Raw genomic sequence first — 16,186 nt, 5'->3', positions numbered from 1 at the left:
CCCCTCCCCCCATATTCATTGAAACCCCCTTACTTAAATAGGGTCCTATGCCCGTTAATAGGTTCTTATCAAAAAATATTATTTTTAATTATTAAATTAAATATTTAAAATTAATGTTTTCATTAAATATTAAATACATTAAAAATTCAACACTTTTTTTAAATTACCTAACAACATTTGGTTAAAAATTCGTCTTCTTCGTTGAGAATTTTTTTTACGGATTTCAATTGAACGTACTGGTTAAAACTTCAACTCTAATTTAAAAATTCCTGCCTCTTTTCGAGATTCACCAGTTAATCTTTATTATTTGGTTGAAAAATTAAATAACATTATTGAAAATTCAAGAATTTTGTTGCAAAATTCATCTCTTTTGCTTGAAACTTCAACTGATTTTATAAAAAATTCGACTTTTGAGTTAAAAATTCAACTATTTTGATAAAAAGTTCAATTATTTGGTTAAAAATTAACATTATTGTCAACTATTCATATGGATGGGTAAAAAATTCAACTGTTTTATAGAAAGTAAAAAATGTTTATTTTTGCAGTGGAAATGCGATAATTTAGTAGAAGCATAGGAGAGAGTAAGAGGGGATGAGGGCATGTTATATCGTAGTGGAATGGATGTTCTTGACACCTTTTTTCTATCTTGGAATGATATTTGTCAGCGAATTCGTTTAGATATTAGATCAGAAAAGGATACAGTTAGTATATCAGATGAAATGCCAGCTGTTTCAGCGGCACGGGTGGGCTGGTATTCCAGCCGGCCCGTAAAAGGTGGAGAGAGGGAGGAACATCTGTGCGATCAATTGAAAAGTAGATATTTTGTCATTCAAAGTTTATGTATTCGCTTACTATTTTGTTTTACAAGTAATGTATGTGTACTTCTGGTCGGCGTCAACAGACGGCAACGGGCTGCTCCTGAGACCTCTGGCTGGTTTCCAGCTATAGGATTACCTGCAAGGGTGCTACAAACTAAAGTTTTGGGTCAGTGCGCACCCTTTATCGTGGAGGCTGCGTGGCAGTCGCGGAGAGAGGGTAGAAAACGGTGGAGGGAGATGCGCGCGTCGAGCTTCGCGGGCGCTGTACTCGCGTCTCTCACCTATACTCGCCTTGCCGCCATGCTAACGTCACTTTACACAGTACCTTCTTTTGCCGTGGTAAGGCGCGACAAGCGGATTTGTGTGTAACCAGAGCGGGATATTTTCCTCTGACTGGCTATCTTCGCCTCACTTTGGCTCATTTCGGAAGTTTCATGTGTATGGCTTCTGAGCGACGTATTTAGTGCGATTTATGAATTTAAAAAACTGGATTTTAGTGCTATATTGGAAGTTTTTTCAACTCATGTAAATGAAAGATAATTCAATTAATTTTTTTGTATCTTTTATGAACTTTTCTATTGCACACAATAGTTTTAAAATATATTTAATATATTTTATAACTATACACTTGCCACAAGGGACAGTATGCGTCAGAAATATCAGGATCTGCAAGTGGTCGTTCGATTTCAATGTTATCTAATTTTTTTCTTAAATCGAAAAAGTAATAAAATTCCTCATCGAACTGTCATGATCGATTTTCGACAAAACTTAATCTTTTTTTATTAAATAATAAGAATTTTTTTTTAATGATTTACTTTTTGAGTAAATACATTTTTAGCAAATACTTGAATCCACTCAAAAGTAGCTAGACAACAAAAAGCAACTATTCGAAAAAGAAATGCAATAGTAAGTGATTTGTTACTTGATTCGCAATAAATTTAAAAAATGTATAGACAAATTTTTACTACGAAATCGATGTATGATTATTACTGTATAAACAAAAATTTTTATCAAAGTAGTTGTGTAAAAAATAAAATCTATAAATAAAATATTTTCTATCTTCTTAAATATAAAAGTAATATTGCCAATGATGTAATTTTACATGAAAAATATTATTCTTCATGCAAAAATTTTTTAACTTGCAAAAATCATTTAATTCAGTAATTTTTGCTGCAATGGAATTTTTTCTTACTATCTCGTTTTACGAGTTTAAAACAAATGGTTGAGATTTGAAAAAAATGTTGGCTTTTTTGGGGGAAAAATTATCTTGTGCTCCACTTTTTCAATTTTTTAAAATAATTTTTCAATGACTGAAATCGTTAAAACAATTTCTTAAAACAATAACGGTGTTTTGAAAAAATAATTATATTTGAAGATTATTCATATAGTTGTAGGGCACGCTTTTCTTCGAAAAAGTAATCCGTGAATTATTAAAATTTAACCATTTTAAAGAAATTAATAAGAAGCGAAAGTACTTACAAAAAATATTATTAAAATAACTTTAGCGAGTTTAATGTATCAATGAATGAAAAAAATTTCAAAATTATATCATTTAAAGCAATTTTAAACCAGAAATATTGAAAATTGAACGGTTACATTTTTTTTTAGGAACTGAACACTTCTAAAATTAAAAGTTAAATTTTTTATATTTTAAATCGTCAAAAAATCCTTAAAATGCTTCAAATTTTATTTGAAAATCTTGAAACATCTGCATGTTGTTTTGATTTTTTTCAAATTTTTTTATTATTTTAAAAGTTATTTCAGAACTTCTAAACATCCTTTAAAATGAATCCAATTTTTCTAAATTTTGTTTTTAAATTCTGCCAAATTAAAAAAATTACGTTAAAATCTTCCACTATCATTTTTGATAATTTTGAAAATCTTTTTAAATCTTTGTGAATAAGCACTCAAAATGATCTTTTCAAAAGAAAAAATTATTTTTAATTTTCATAGGAAATTTTTTTTAATCTTCTAAAACCATTCAAGAATTTAAAAAAGCTTTTGAATTTTTGTTTGAAATCTGCCAAATCTATTTTTTTTTAAATGTGGCTGTGGGCTATTCACATCGAAAGTTTGTTACTAATAGCCGAATTTTGCCGGAATTATTTCATATCATTTCAAATTTTCACTGAATTTAAATTTTTTAAACTTTTAAATATTCTTTCAATTTCTTTGATTTTTTCAAGAATAATATTTTCTAATTTTTATTTATACATCGAAAATCAACAATTTGACGTACAAATGACTTTTTTTTTAAATAGAACAATTAAAATGTAACGTTCAAAATTTAGTTTTTAATATTTTACTATAATTACTGATTTTGAATAAACAGTCAGATATTTCTTAATATTCAGTAATTCGTATTTTTCTTCATTGAAAAATTGCAAATTGAATGGTTTAAAATTTTCATATTTCAGACTAAAATAAAAATATAATTTGTTAAAGTGGAAGATTTTCGAAATACACATTCTAACCTGAATGATCTCATATTTGAAATAACTAATTAATTAGAAAACGATAGAAATGACAGTTGTACAGATTTTTATCTATAAATTTGTAAAATTCCGGGTAAAAAAATAATAGAAAATCGCATTTTTTCGTTATTTTTTCGGTTCAAAATTCAACTCTTTTTTTGAAAGTTTCTCTTTTTTATTTTTACGTTGACCTGCTTTAGCAGAAATTAAATGTTTTTTCGATAAAAATGCAACTGTTTGGGTAGAAACTAAGCTATTCTACTATTTTCTTGAAAACTGAACTATTTCGTGGAAAATTTACATTTCGTTTAAAATTAATATTTTAGTGTTGAAAAATGAACTGAAATATTTTCTAGATGAAAGTTCCACCTGTAAAAAATTTATTTTTTTTTTTATTAAAAATTCATCTGTTTTAGTACAAAATGTATATTTTTCAGCAACAAATTCAACTATTTGGTAGAGAATTTAACTATCTTGTTAAAAATTCATCCTGTTTGGTTAAAAATTTGTCTTTTTGGATTAAAAATTTAAGTTTTGTTGGTAGAAAATGATTTCTTGTTAAAAAGTTCATAGTTTGATTGTAAAAACTCGACTAAAATCTTTTTGAACAGAAAATTTAACTTTTTTTTTTAAATTTACATTTTTGATTTAAAACATCATCTGTTATAGAAGAAATTTCATTTTTTGTATGAAAATTCAACTTTTTCGTTAAAAACCATTCTTCATTGCTTGATATTCAACTAATTTGTTTAAAACATTTGTTTGAATCGCTTTGTTAAGAATTAACTTTTTTGTTAAAGATTTATATTTTGAGTTGAAAATTTATCTCGTTGGGTAAAAGTTTAATTATCTTCTTGAAAATTAATCTTTTTTAATTGAAAATTCAACCGCTTGGATGATTGTGAATTTTTTTTCTTGCAGGTTATGTCTGGTTGAAAATTTAACTATTTAGTGCAAAACAATTGACTTTTTGTTTAGAATTCAATTTTTAAAAAAGATGTAACTTTTCCAATTCCTTAAGATTGATATCTTTAGTTAAGAAGTCGCGTTTTTTGTTGTTGCAAAAAATAATTGTATAGTTTGAAATTTGCTTTTTTGAGTAAAAATGCATCAGTTTCGTGAAAAAATTAATTTTTTGTTGAACAGTCATATTTTTTGTTTGAAAATTAAATTTTTGACACTTTTCTTGGCAATTTGTATTTATAGGTTGAATATTCAACTATTATGTTAAAAAGTCAATTATTTTGTGGAAAATTCTAGTATTTTCTTAAAGAGTTACCTTTTAAAATAGAAAAAACATTTTTTTTTTTTTTAAATAAATTAATACATTTGAAAATTTTTAATTTGTCAATGAGATATCAGAAAATTTTGAAAATGTCCCGCCTCTCAGTATTCCGGGAGTGGGTCTTCATATTCTACTTCGTGGAATTTATTAAGTAATGTGAGGCAATTAAATTTTGAGGTTAGATTTTCAGTCTAGCAGTGTTAAATAATTAATGAGCTACTGCTTTGCATATTTTCAAATCCTGAATGTGACTGAGCTAGAAAATAATTTGTATTTAACCGTTAATATAACATTTACTATAAAAATATGTTAAAAATGATACATTCTTAAATTCTATTTAATTCTTTTAAATTCTCCTAAATTCTGTCATATTCTCAAATATAGTACCTAAACTTAAATTCTCGGGGATTTGAGAACTCTAATTAAAATGCATCTTTAAATTCGGACCTATTCTTTCTAGTTCGAATTTTTGTCACCAGGTGGCGTATCGCAGTTTAACCATTCCCAATAACTTTTTGCGGCATGGTGGGAACACCGTATTCCCACTTTTTTTTATATCATTTTTTGCGATTTCAGAGTAGTTTTTATTGGATTTTACACAGGTTTTTTTAAATTTCATGGTCGCAGGATTATGGAAAATTGAAATTTTTTGCGAAGGGTCTAAAGTTTTTAAATGATTTGTTAGTACTTATAAACAAAAATGAAAAAAGCCTTTTTTGTTGAAAAAATTCATTATTGAAAAAACTTTCCATTGTATCCTTATGAAAATGGGTGCTTAAGAATTATGCGGGTCGCTGAATACGAATCTGGACTCAGATTTCGAAAATTCAAAATGGCGGATCCAATATGGCTGCCGAAATTGGGAATATTTTTTGATTTTATCTAAAAATTGGTATACAGAGGTTTTTGGGGTCAGTGATCACGAATATGAACTCAGATTTTGGACATTTAAAAAGGTGGATCCAAGATGGCGCCCAAAACTTGGAATATTTTTTGATTTTTTTCTGATAATTGGTATACAGAGGTTTTCGGGGACGCTGATCACGAATCTGAAATTAGACTTTGAAATTTGCAAATGACAGATACAATACGGCGGTCAAAATAATAAAGTTTTCTAGATTTAAAAAAAAATGAGTGTGCAAGGGTTTTTGGAGTCGCTGATCATGAATCTGAATTTCGATTTTGGAAATTCAGAAAATTGGTACTAATCCATGTTTCAGGTGAGTAGATGTATATTTTTCCAAACCTCGATATTGTAAATATTTGTCATTTTGAATACGGATTCAAGATAAGCGATCCCCTATCTGTGCCAACTTTAAAAAAACAATTTAGCAATATTTTGAATTTTTGCCCGCCATTTTGAATGTTCCAAATCTAAGTTCAGATTCGTGATCAGAGATACCAAAAACCCCTGTACACCAATTTTCAAAATTAAAAATTACCAATTTTGGCCGCCATTTTGAATTTCAAAAATCTGAGTTTGAATTCGTTATTAGCGACTCCAAAAAACCCCTGTATACCAATTCTAAAAAAAATCCAAAAATATTACAAATTTAAGTTGCCATATTGGATCCACCATTTTGAATTTTCTAAATCCGAGTTCAGATTCGTGATCAGTGATCCCAAAAATCCCCGTATACCAATTTTCAGAAAAAAAAATATGACAAATGTTAGCCGCCATATTGGACCCGCCATTTTGAATTTTCAATCGATTTTCATGAAAACTCGTTTTCCTGAAAAATGTATGCCGGAAAGGGATAAAGAAGGAAATAATAAATAAGGTGCGAAAAAAATCATTGTATTACTTATTTATTTACTACACAGCGAGGTAGATATTCATAGATTAGCAATTATTAAAAATACATTTAAGGCACGATGTTTATTATTGCTGAACCGAGTCATTAAACTAAAAGTAATACAATTTATATTTAATTTCTTATTTTTGAAATTACGGGTCATGAACAGTTTGGTAAGTAACTTTTCCATTGTCATTCACTCCAGTGGTTGCCGATTTGAAGCTCGTTTGTTTTCCATCTGGACCAACACCTGTCTGAGAACTTGAAGAACTAAAAACTCCATAACTGTTTCCAGATAGTGGTGGGACGCTTTCGGCAAATCGAGAGAAGATTCCTGGGGCGGCCTATTCAAAAATAAAAATTTCCTCATTTTAATTTTTTATTTGAAATCGAGTTTTTATATCTTGATTCTTGATATTTTTAACCCTTAAAGTGCATTGGGGGTCTTCTACACCCAAAAAAAATTCAAACACTCAGACGACAAAATCTAACAAAATCGAGTAAGTATCGCCATCTACCACTAATTGAGATCACTAACTAGAAGCGCCAAGTGTCAGTGTACAACCAGCAACTGCTCAAAGTAAACGTCTTAAAAAGGCTGGGTATCAAACACCCACAGTGCACGTAGTGACCAAAAAAGTGATTTTGGAGCAAACATTTTTATTGAAAAATTGTTAATTTTTTATTAATGCAAAATGATCAGCAGCAACGAATACCTCACTATCTGTACGGATATAGATTAAAATATAAGCATAACAATGATATATACATAATTTGTTATGTTCCTCTTTTGTACTTCAATGTATTTTTTACTATTTCTATATTTTTTCATAAAATCAATAAATTAAATATGTAAAAAACTTAATCATTCACTTAGACTTTTTTTACTATAAAAATTGATTCTTCGATTTGGCAAATAATCCTTTTTTGGAAGTAGCAATATTGCAGTAATTTTTTTATTGAAACATCGTATCTTGAGAATATAAATCTTAATTTTTATGTTTAAATATTAAAAATTACGTCATTTATGAATGTTTGAGTAAAAAGTCCATTTTTAATTTTTTTCAAAAAATTTTTTAAACAATAAAAAAAATAAATAATCATAAAACCAGGTTTACTTTGAAGAGGACATATTAAACCATATGTGATATATTGTCTGTAACAAAATATTTATTAGCAGCTGAACAAATCAGCTTTGAACACGCGGGGGTGTTTTATACCCAGTGTACACTTTACGCGATTCCTGGAATGTAGCCACTTTAAGGGTTAATATTATTGATAAGTTAAATTTTTTCTGCAAAAAATCTACTCTCGTCGCTCCACTGGGAAACGAACCACAGAACTTCTGATCAGCGGTCGGGTGCTTTCCCATTAAGCTATTAGATGGATCGAAAAAAAATCCTTTCTCGGAAATATAGGTTATTTCAAGCCAATTGTTAAATTAATGATACGAGTAATTCAAGGGCAGAAAAAAATTTTTAAGTTAAATTTTTTCTGGAAAAAGATCTACTCTCGTCGCTCACATTGGAGCAACGAGGGCAGATCTTTTTTAGACTAAATTTGAGTTAAAAATTTTTTAAAGCTCTTTTTCGAGACCCTTATTTCTATTCTAAACTTCACGATAAAATTGAGAATTATAAAATAAAATAATAAATGTTTAGTTAAAATTATTACTTGAAAAAAAGATCTTACTCCATCTTCACTTAATTGGGAATCGAACCACAAAACTTCTGATTTCCGGTCAGGTGCTTTTCCAATTAAGCTATTAGAGGGATCAGAATAAGAACTTTTAATTAAAGAAAATAACGCTAATTTTTAGCTAGGTGTTAATGATAAATAAATTTAAATTAATTAATTAATTAAATAATTAATTTAAATTTAAATTAGTTTTCGTTACTTTAATATTGTTAAATAAAATATTCAATTCAATTGTAATTTTTTATACTCACGATTTAAATTCCTTAAAAATGGTTTTGTTTATAATTAATTCAAAATTTAATTTTCAAATTAAATTAAAAAGTAGCAAGAAGTTCATGTGTCCTTGGTTTTATATTACCTAATATTAAGAACATAATCAATTTTAAAATCCATAATAACAAATTTTTCAATATTAAAAGTTTAAAAAGAATTTTAATGGACTTGAATAATTGATTATATTATTATACCTAACAGATACCAAAAATAAATAAATAACTATTTTTATGATCTGTTAATACCAATGCAAATAATTTTCCCCCCTCAGGTGCGATAACGTTTTTGAAAACTTTTCTATTAATAATTAAAGATGACTTTTTTTTTAAAAAGTTTTTTTGATTTACTTAATTTTAAAGCTTTATAATTCAACAAATTTACATTTTGCGAGGTACAAATTACGAAAAATTTATTTTTTATTGTCGAAAAAAAATGTGTGGCATCAATTTTAATTTATTTAAATGTACTAAAAATTTATAATTCTACAATTTAAGCAGTTTTTACTTTAAAGCATTCAATATACTTTAAATTAGTATCAAATTAAAAATTACTTTTATTTAAAAGAGCTAATAATATTAAATTCCTTTGAATTTTAACTATATAATTTTTATAGCTTTTAATTTTTTCTATTTTCGAGCCCTTATTCTGAAATAGTTTTATTTACAGATTCTAGATTTGAAAATAACTCTTAAATTTTGAACACCTCGAATTTATTTTTGACCACTTATTTATATTATTATTATTAGTATTTTTCTAAATCATTTAGTATTATTAATGTCCAAAAAATTTATTGGTGAACAATTATAGACAATTGCTTAGTCCAAACACTTTAAATAAAATACTTTTTTTAAAGCTCTATCCTGTTATACCAGAAAAAAGGTTTCTCTGAGCCATACCAACTGGGATTTTTTTTAAAGGGGTCATAAATTTCCCCTCAGTTTCCCGTCGAAAAAAATGGGTAGATCTTAAAAAAGGCCGAAAAAAGGCGGCCTATTAAAAAAAAATAATTTTTTTATTTTAATTTTCTATTTAAAATCTAGTTTTTGTATTTTGATTCTTAATAATTTTGTTTTATAAATAATTTAAATTTTTTCTGAAACAAATCAACCTTCGTCGCTCTGGTGGGAAAGGGATCGAAAGAAAAACTTTTTTTCAGAAATATAGGCTATCTGAAACCAGGTGTGAAATTTATGATACGAGTAATTTAAAGAAAAAATAAAAAAAAACAAAATTTAATTTTTTCTGAAAAAAGATTTACTCTCGTCGCTCACATTGAAGCAATGAGGGTAGATCTTTTTCCAGAATAATTTTAATTTAAAAAAATTTTCAAAATTCTTTTCCATCGAGTCTTAAAATGACATTAAGTATTTTTGATATTTGGAGATTATTTTGTGATTTGGGGAGCCTATTAAAAAACAGAATTTTTTAATCCTAATTTTCATTTTAAAATCTAGTTTTTATATCTTGATTCTTAATATTTTACTTTTATCAATAAGTTAAATTTTTTCTGCAAAAAGATCTACTCTCGTCGTTCTACTGGGAAACGAACCACAGAAATTCCGATCGACAGCCGGGTGCTTTTCCATTAACCTATTAGAGGGATCGAAAGAAAAACTTTTTTTTCAGAAATATAGGGTATGTGAAACCAGGTGTTAAATTTATGATACGAGTAATTTAAAGGAAAAATATAAAAATAAATTAAAATTTTTTCTGAAAAAAGATCTACTCTCGTCGCTCACATTGAAGCAATGAGGGTAGATCTTTTTCCAGAATAAATTTAATTTAAAAATTTTTTAAAGTTCTTTTCCATCTAGTCTCAAAATGACATTAAGTATTTTTTGCTATTTGCAGATTATGTTGTTATTTGGGCGGCCTATTAAAAAAAAATAATTTTTTTCTTCTAATTTTCTATTTAAAATCTAGTTTTTATATCTTGATTCTTAATATTTTTATTTTATCAATAAGTTAAATTTTTCTGCAAAAAGATCTACTCTCGTCTTTCTACTGGGAAACGAACCACAGAACTTCCGATCGACAGCCGGGTGCTTTTTCATTAACCTATTAGAGGGATCGAAAGAAAAACTTTTTTTTAGAAATATAGACTATCTGAAACCAGGTGTGAAATTTATGGTACGAGTAATTTAAAGAAAAAATAAAAAAATTAAATTAAATTTTTTCTGAAAAAAGATTTACTCTCGTCGCTCGCATTGAAGCAATGAGGGTAGATCTTTTTCCAGAATAAATTTAATTTAAAAAATTCTTAAAGTTCTTTTTCATCTAGTCTTAAAATGACATTAAGTAGTTTTTGATATTTGGAGATTATTTTGTGATTTGGGCGGCCTATTAAAAAAGAAGAATTATTTTATTTTAATTTTCTATTTAAAATCTAGTTTTTATATCTTAATTCTTAATATTTTTATTTTTTCAAATTAGTTAAATTTTTTCTGCAAAAAGATCTACTCTCGTCGTTTTCCTGGGAAACGAACCACAGAACTTCCGATCGACAGTCGGGTGCTTTTCCATTAACCTATTAGAGGGATCGAAAGAAAAACTTTTTTTCAGAAATATAGGCTATCTGAAACCAGGTGTTAAATTTATGATACAAGTAATTTCAAGGAAAAAAAAATTTACTCACAGTTTTTAAAAGAGATCTACTCTCGTCGCTCACATTGAAGCAATGAGGGTAGACCTTTTTCTAGAATAAATTTAATTCCATTTAGTCTCAAAATGACATCAAGTATTTTTTGATATTTGGAGATTATTTTGTTATTTGGGCGGCCTATTAAAAAAATTTTTATTTTAATTTTCTATTTAAAATTTAGTTTTTATATCTTGATTCTTAATAATTTTGTTTTATAAATAATTTAAATTTTTTCTGAAACAAATCTACTCTCTTCGCTCTGGTGGGTAACGAACCACAGAAGTTCCGATCGACGGTCGGGTGCTTTTTCATTAACCTATTAGAGGGATCGAAACAAAAACTTTTTTTTAGAAATATAGACTATCTGAAACCAGGTGTGAAATTTATGGTACGAGTAATTTAAAGAAAAAATAAAAAAATTAAATTAAATTTTTTCTGAAAAAAGATTTACTCTCGTCGCTCGCATTGAAGCAATGAGGGTAGATCTTTTTCCAGAATAAATTTAATTTAAAAAATTTTTAAAGTTCTTTTTCATCTAGTCTTAAAATGACATTAAGTATTTTTTGATATTTGGAGATTATTTTGTGATTTGGGCGGCCTATTAAAAAAGAAGAATTATTTTATTTTAATTTTCTATTTAAAATCTAGTTCTTATAATTGAGTCTTAATATTTTTATTTTATTAATAAGTTAAATTTTTTCTGCACAAAGATCTACTTTCGTCATTCTACTGGGAAACGAATCACAGAGAAAAGAGAGAGAAAAGAGATCTACTCTCGTCGCTCACATTGAAGCAACGAGGATAGATCTTTTTTCAAAATAAATTTCAATTTAATGTCTATAAAATAACATTAGGTATTTTTTGTTATTTAAAGAGTTAACTTGAGTGATTTCTATTTTCACGGTGGTCAGAAAGATATCTACGATGATCGATGGTAACTTTCTCTGATGATAATAGAGATTCCTTTGAATTATCAATGAGATTTAATCCATTATTTGATTAGTTACCATTTTGATAGCAGGTTCTAAATACCCTTTTTCCTTGTCCTTTTTTTAAAATTTATTCGAAAGAGCTTTCACGTAAAAAACTAGTGAATTTTCCGTGGCGAGTAGCAGACACGTATCTCTGGTAGCCTCCGCTAGAGGCAGCACGTTACAGTTTAAAGGGAAAATGATTTTGAATTACCAGAAATATTTTCGAAATATATAAGACAATCCTATTTTTTTGTTGAAAGTCTATTATTATATTTTTGGTTTAAAATGAATCCATTTTGGTTTCAAATTTTATTATTTGATTATAAATGCAACAATTTCGTTTAAAAAAAATCGTTTTTTTTTGGAATAGACAAGTTTTTTGTTGAAAATTCATCTTTATACGTAAAAATTCAACTATTTTTGTATAAAATTTAATTTAATTGTAAAAAATTCAACGAGGCTTTTTCTTCCTAAGTAAAATCATTTTTTAATTAAAAATTTAATTATCTTGTAGAAAATTCGTTTCACTTTTCTCTTTTCGCTGATCACTTTTCCCTTCTTCTATTTCTATTTTCCCGTTTCCCTTTTTGTAATTTATCCGAAAAACCTTTCTCTCAGAAAATAAAAATTATATCGTAATTACCTCGTATAATAATTTGATCACTGATCATTGTTTTTTGTTGAGAATTAATTTTTTAACTCAAAATTAATTATTCCACTTGTGGTTAAAACTTTAGCTTGTTCAGCTGAAAATATAACTATTTTTTTGTTAAATTCTAGTATTTTTAAAAAAATTAAACATTTGTATATCAAGTTAAACTCTTTGGCTTCAAATTACATTTTCTGTAAAAAAAACTCAAATTTTCGCCTGTAGAGCCTAAAAATTCAGTAACTTGGTTGGTTTTTTTCTTTCTTCCTGTTTTTGGTTAAAAATTCAATGTTTTTTGATTAAACTCTACTATTATATTTTTCTTTGAGGGATTCAAATTTTTAAATTTAAAAACAAATGTTTTTGTAAACATATTATTTTTTGAAATTATTTTCAGAAAAGGGATTTTAAGTTTCGAGTAATATTTACTTTATGAGGAAAAACTGGTTGCTAATTATTTTTCTAAGGTTTCTTTTCGTATTTTTTTATAATTTTTTATTTTAATTTAATCCAATTTCTATGTGCAGATTTCCAATTAAAATCATATTTTTTATTATAAAATGTCATCGCACCTAATTATTGTTTATCCCAATTTTCATTTGTTTAAATTGTCATTTAACATAAGTTGTATTCTTTCTAAAATGCCTCCAACTTCAATTAACGGATTAACCCTTGAAAGTAAATTAAAATTAATCAAATTGTAATTAGGAATTAATTATAAAAACGAATAAAATATTTACAGAACTATGACTACTTACAGGGCTTATTTGACCAGTTTGATATCCTCCTTGGGGTCCAACACTTATACTGGATGAAGCAGATTGAGGTCCTCCATATGGTGATCCATTGCCCAGGCGATTGTTCATTTCAAAAATACTATTTCAAAAAAATTATTAGTTATTTTTAATATATACGAAATTTATTTATCTGTATATTTTTTATTCTTTATATTTCCATTTAAATCTTTAAAAATTATAAAAATAGTTATCACCCATTTACAGACCAATTTTAATAACATTAAGAATTTGTGAAAAATATTAGACAGTTTTTTTTTGTTTAAATACGAAACTGATCCTAGGAACCAAAGACAAAGAGCCGTCGTTTCCAGTCATGAAAAAATTGTTCCTAGATACTTAATAATCACCCCTACTGTTTCTAACCAACAACAATTGTCCCTAAACACCCAAGAAGTAGCCTTGACGTTGAAAAACATAATAAATGGTTTCTAAGCACCCAAGAATCCGAATTTAATAACTTAACAATTGGTCCTTAGTAACAAGATCCATCTTTGCCTTTCGATACACTTAAAAAATTATTAAGTGGTACCCAGGAGGAACCCAGCATTTTCTACCCTTGAAATATGTTTTTATGTCACCAAACCTGCCCCTGCCGTTTCCAAATCTCAAAAAAATTTCTCTTAGTACCTAAGAACTACCGCTGCCGCTTCTAACCAACGGCAATTGTTCCTGGGTACCTAAAACCCACCCTGGCCGTTCCCAAACATACAAAATTGTACCTTGATACCTGACCCCGTGTTTGTACCCACGTTTTCAAACTCTACAATTCTTCCTGTGGAAAAAAAACCACCTTCGCCGTTTCCAACCTTAGAGAATTATCCCTAAGCACCCTGGAACTACCCCCACCGTTTCCAATCCTCAGAAAATTGTACTTAAGTACCCAACACCCACCCTAGCCTTTCCCAAACCTACAAAATCGTTCCTTGGTACCCGAAAAGAACCCTGTGTTTGCAACCACGTTTTCAAACTCGACAATTCTTCCTGTGGAAAAAAACCACCTAGGCACCCAGGAACTACCCCTACCATTTCCAATCCTCAGAAAATTGTACTTTAGTACCCAAGAACCACCTCTGCCGTTTCTAACCAAAATAAATTATTCCTGGGTACCTACGACTACCCTTGCTATTTAAAATCCTAAAAAAAATTCGCTGAGTACCCAAGGACCCACGTTCTCAAACCTCCACAATTATCCCTGTGTAACAAAAATTACCTCCAATATTTCCAACCTTTGAAAATTATCCCTAGGAACCCGAAAACGAATCCTACCGTTTCCAACCTTTAAAAAATTGATCGTAAGTACCCAATAGCCAACCGTGCTGTTTCTTACCAACATAAATTATTCCTAGGTGCCCAAGAAATACCCTTGCTATTTACAACCCTAAAACATGGTCACTGAGTACCCAAGAACCCATGTTTTCAAACCTCGACAATTATCTCTGTGTGACAAAAACTGCATACTCCGTTTCCAACCTTCGAGAATTATCTCTAGGCACCCTGGAAACACCTGTCTTTTCTAACCTTCAAAAAATTGTCCCTTAGTACCCAAGAACCAACCCTGCCATTTCTAACCATTATAAATTGTTCCTAGGTATCCAAAAACCACTTTTGCTATTTATAACCTTTCAGATTTATCGTTGAGCACTCAGGAACCCGCGTTTTCAAATATCGACAATTATTCCTGTGCAACAAAAACCACCTCCGCCATTTCCAACCTTTAAGAATTATCCCTAGGTACCCCAGAACCACTTCTACCGTTCCCAAACTTTAAAAAATTGTTCCTAAGTACCTAAGAACCACCCCTGCCGTTTACAACCAACATAAATTGTACCTAGGTACCCAAGAACCACTCTTGCTATTTACAACCATAAAAAATTGTCTCTGAGTACCCAGGAACCCACGTTTTCAAACCTCGACAATTACCCCTATGTAAAAAAAACTACCCTTTCGTTCCCAACATTCGAAAATTGCTTCTAGGCACTCGGGAACTACCCCTGTATTTTTCAACCTTTAAAATTTTCTCTGAGTACCCAATAACCATCTCTGCCATTTTCAACCCTTAAAAAATTATTTCTAAGAACTACAGAAACATTCCTGTCGATTCTAACCTAAATTTTTTTTTTCTAATTACCTAAAAACCAACCCTACCATTTCTAACCATTATAAATTGTCCTGGGTACCAAAAAACCACCCTTACCATTTCCAACTCTAAGGAATCGTTGCTGATCACCCAAGAACCCGCATTTTCAATTCTCGGCCATTATGCCTGAGCAACAAAAACCACCTCTGCCATTTCCATCCTTTGAGAATTATCCCTAGGCACCTGGAAAACCCCTGATGTTTCTTACCAAAATTAATTGTTCCCAGGTACCCAAGAACCACTAATGTTATTTGCAACCCTAAAAAATTGATGCTGAGCACCAAAACCCTTTTTTTACACTTCATTAATTATTTATGTGTAACAAAAAAAACCCTTGCCGTTTCCAACCGTCAAAAAATTGTTTTTGAGTACCCATGAATCTCTGCTTCCAATTTCAAGATTAAAAAAATTATCCCTAACTACTTAAGAACCATTTCTACCTTTTCCGATTATCAAAAATTGAAACTAGTTTATAAAGTTTGCCTTGACAACTAAGAAAAAGAACCACCCCACATTTTCAATCCCTCGATAATTATCCCTAGTTACGAGGGTAGTTCAATAAGTCCTTAGAATGACCAACAGATGGCGCGCGAATCGCTCCAAATCATCTCTTTTCAGTCAGCACCACTCCCGACTAGATATAT

General features: G+C 28.8%; 1 protein-coding gene across 2 annotated transcripts in view; it reads right to left on the bottom strand.

Annotated features, from left to right (window-relative positions):
* Positions 1 to 6,437: 6,437 nt before the first annotated feature.
* Positions 6,438 to 16,186, bottom strand: part of LOC117179166 (spidroin-2-like) — a 49,212-nt gene continuing 39,463 nt past the window's right edge. For both annotated transcript variants that reach the window (XM_033370883.1, XM_033370884.1), the window contains 2 exons: positions 13,367 to 13,484; positions 6,438 to 6,717 (listed from right to left, as the gene is read on the bottom strand). In XM_033370883.1, coding sequence (XP_033226774.1) covers positions 6,526 to 6,717; positions 13,367 to 13,484 — 310 coding nt within the window. In that variant the 3' untranslated portion in view covers positions 6,438 to 6,525. The remainder of the gene's footprint in view (positions 6,718 to 13,366; positions 13,485 to 16,186) is intronic.

This window comes from Belonocnema kinseyi, chromosome 8 (genome assembly GCF_010883055.1).
Source record: "Belonocnema kinseyi isolate 2016_QV_RU_SX_M_011 chromosome 8, B_treatae_v1, whole genome shotgun sequence".
Lineage (NCBI taxonomy): Eukaryota > Metazoa > Arthropoda > Insecta > Hymenoptera > Cynipidae > Belonocnema > Belonocnema kinseyi.
This window is presented reverse-complemented; position numbering and strand designations above follow the sequence as displayed.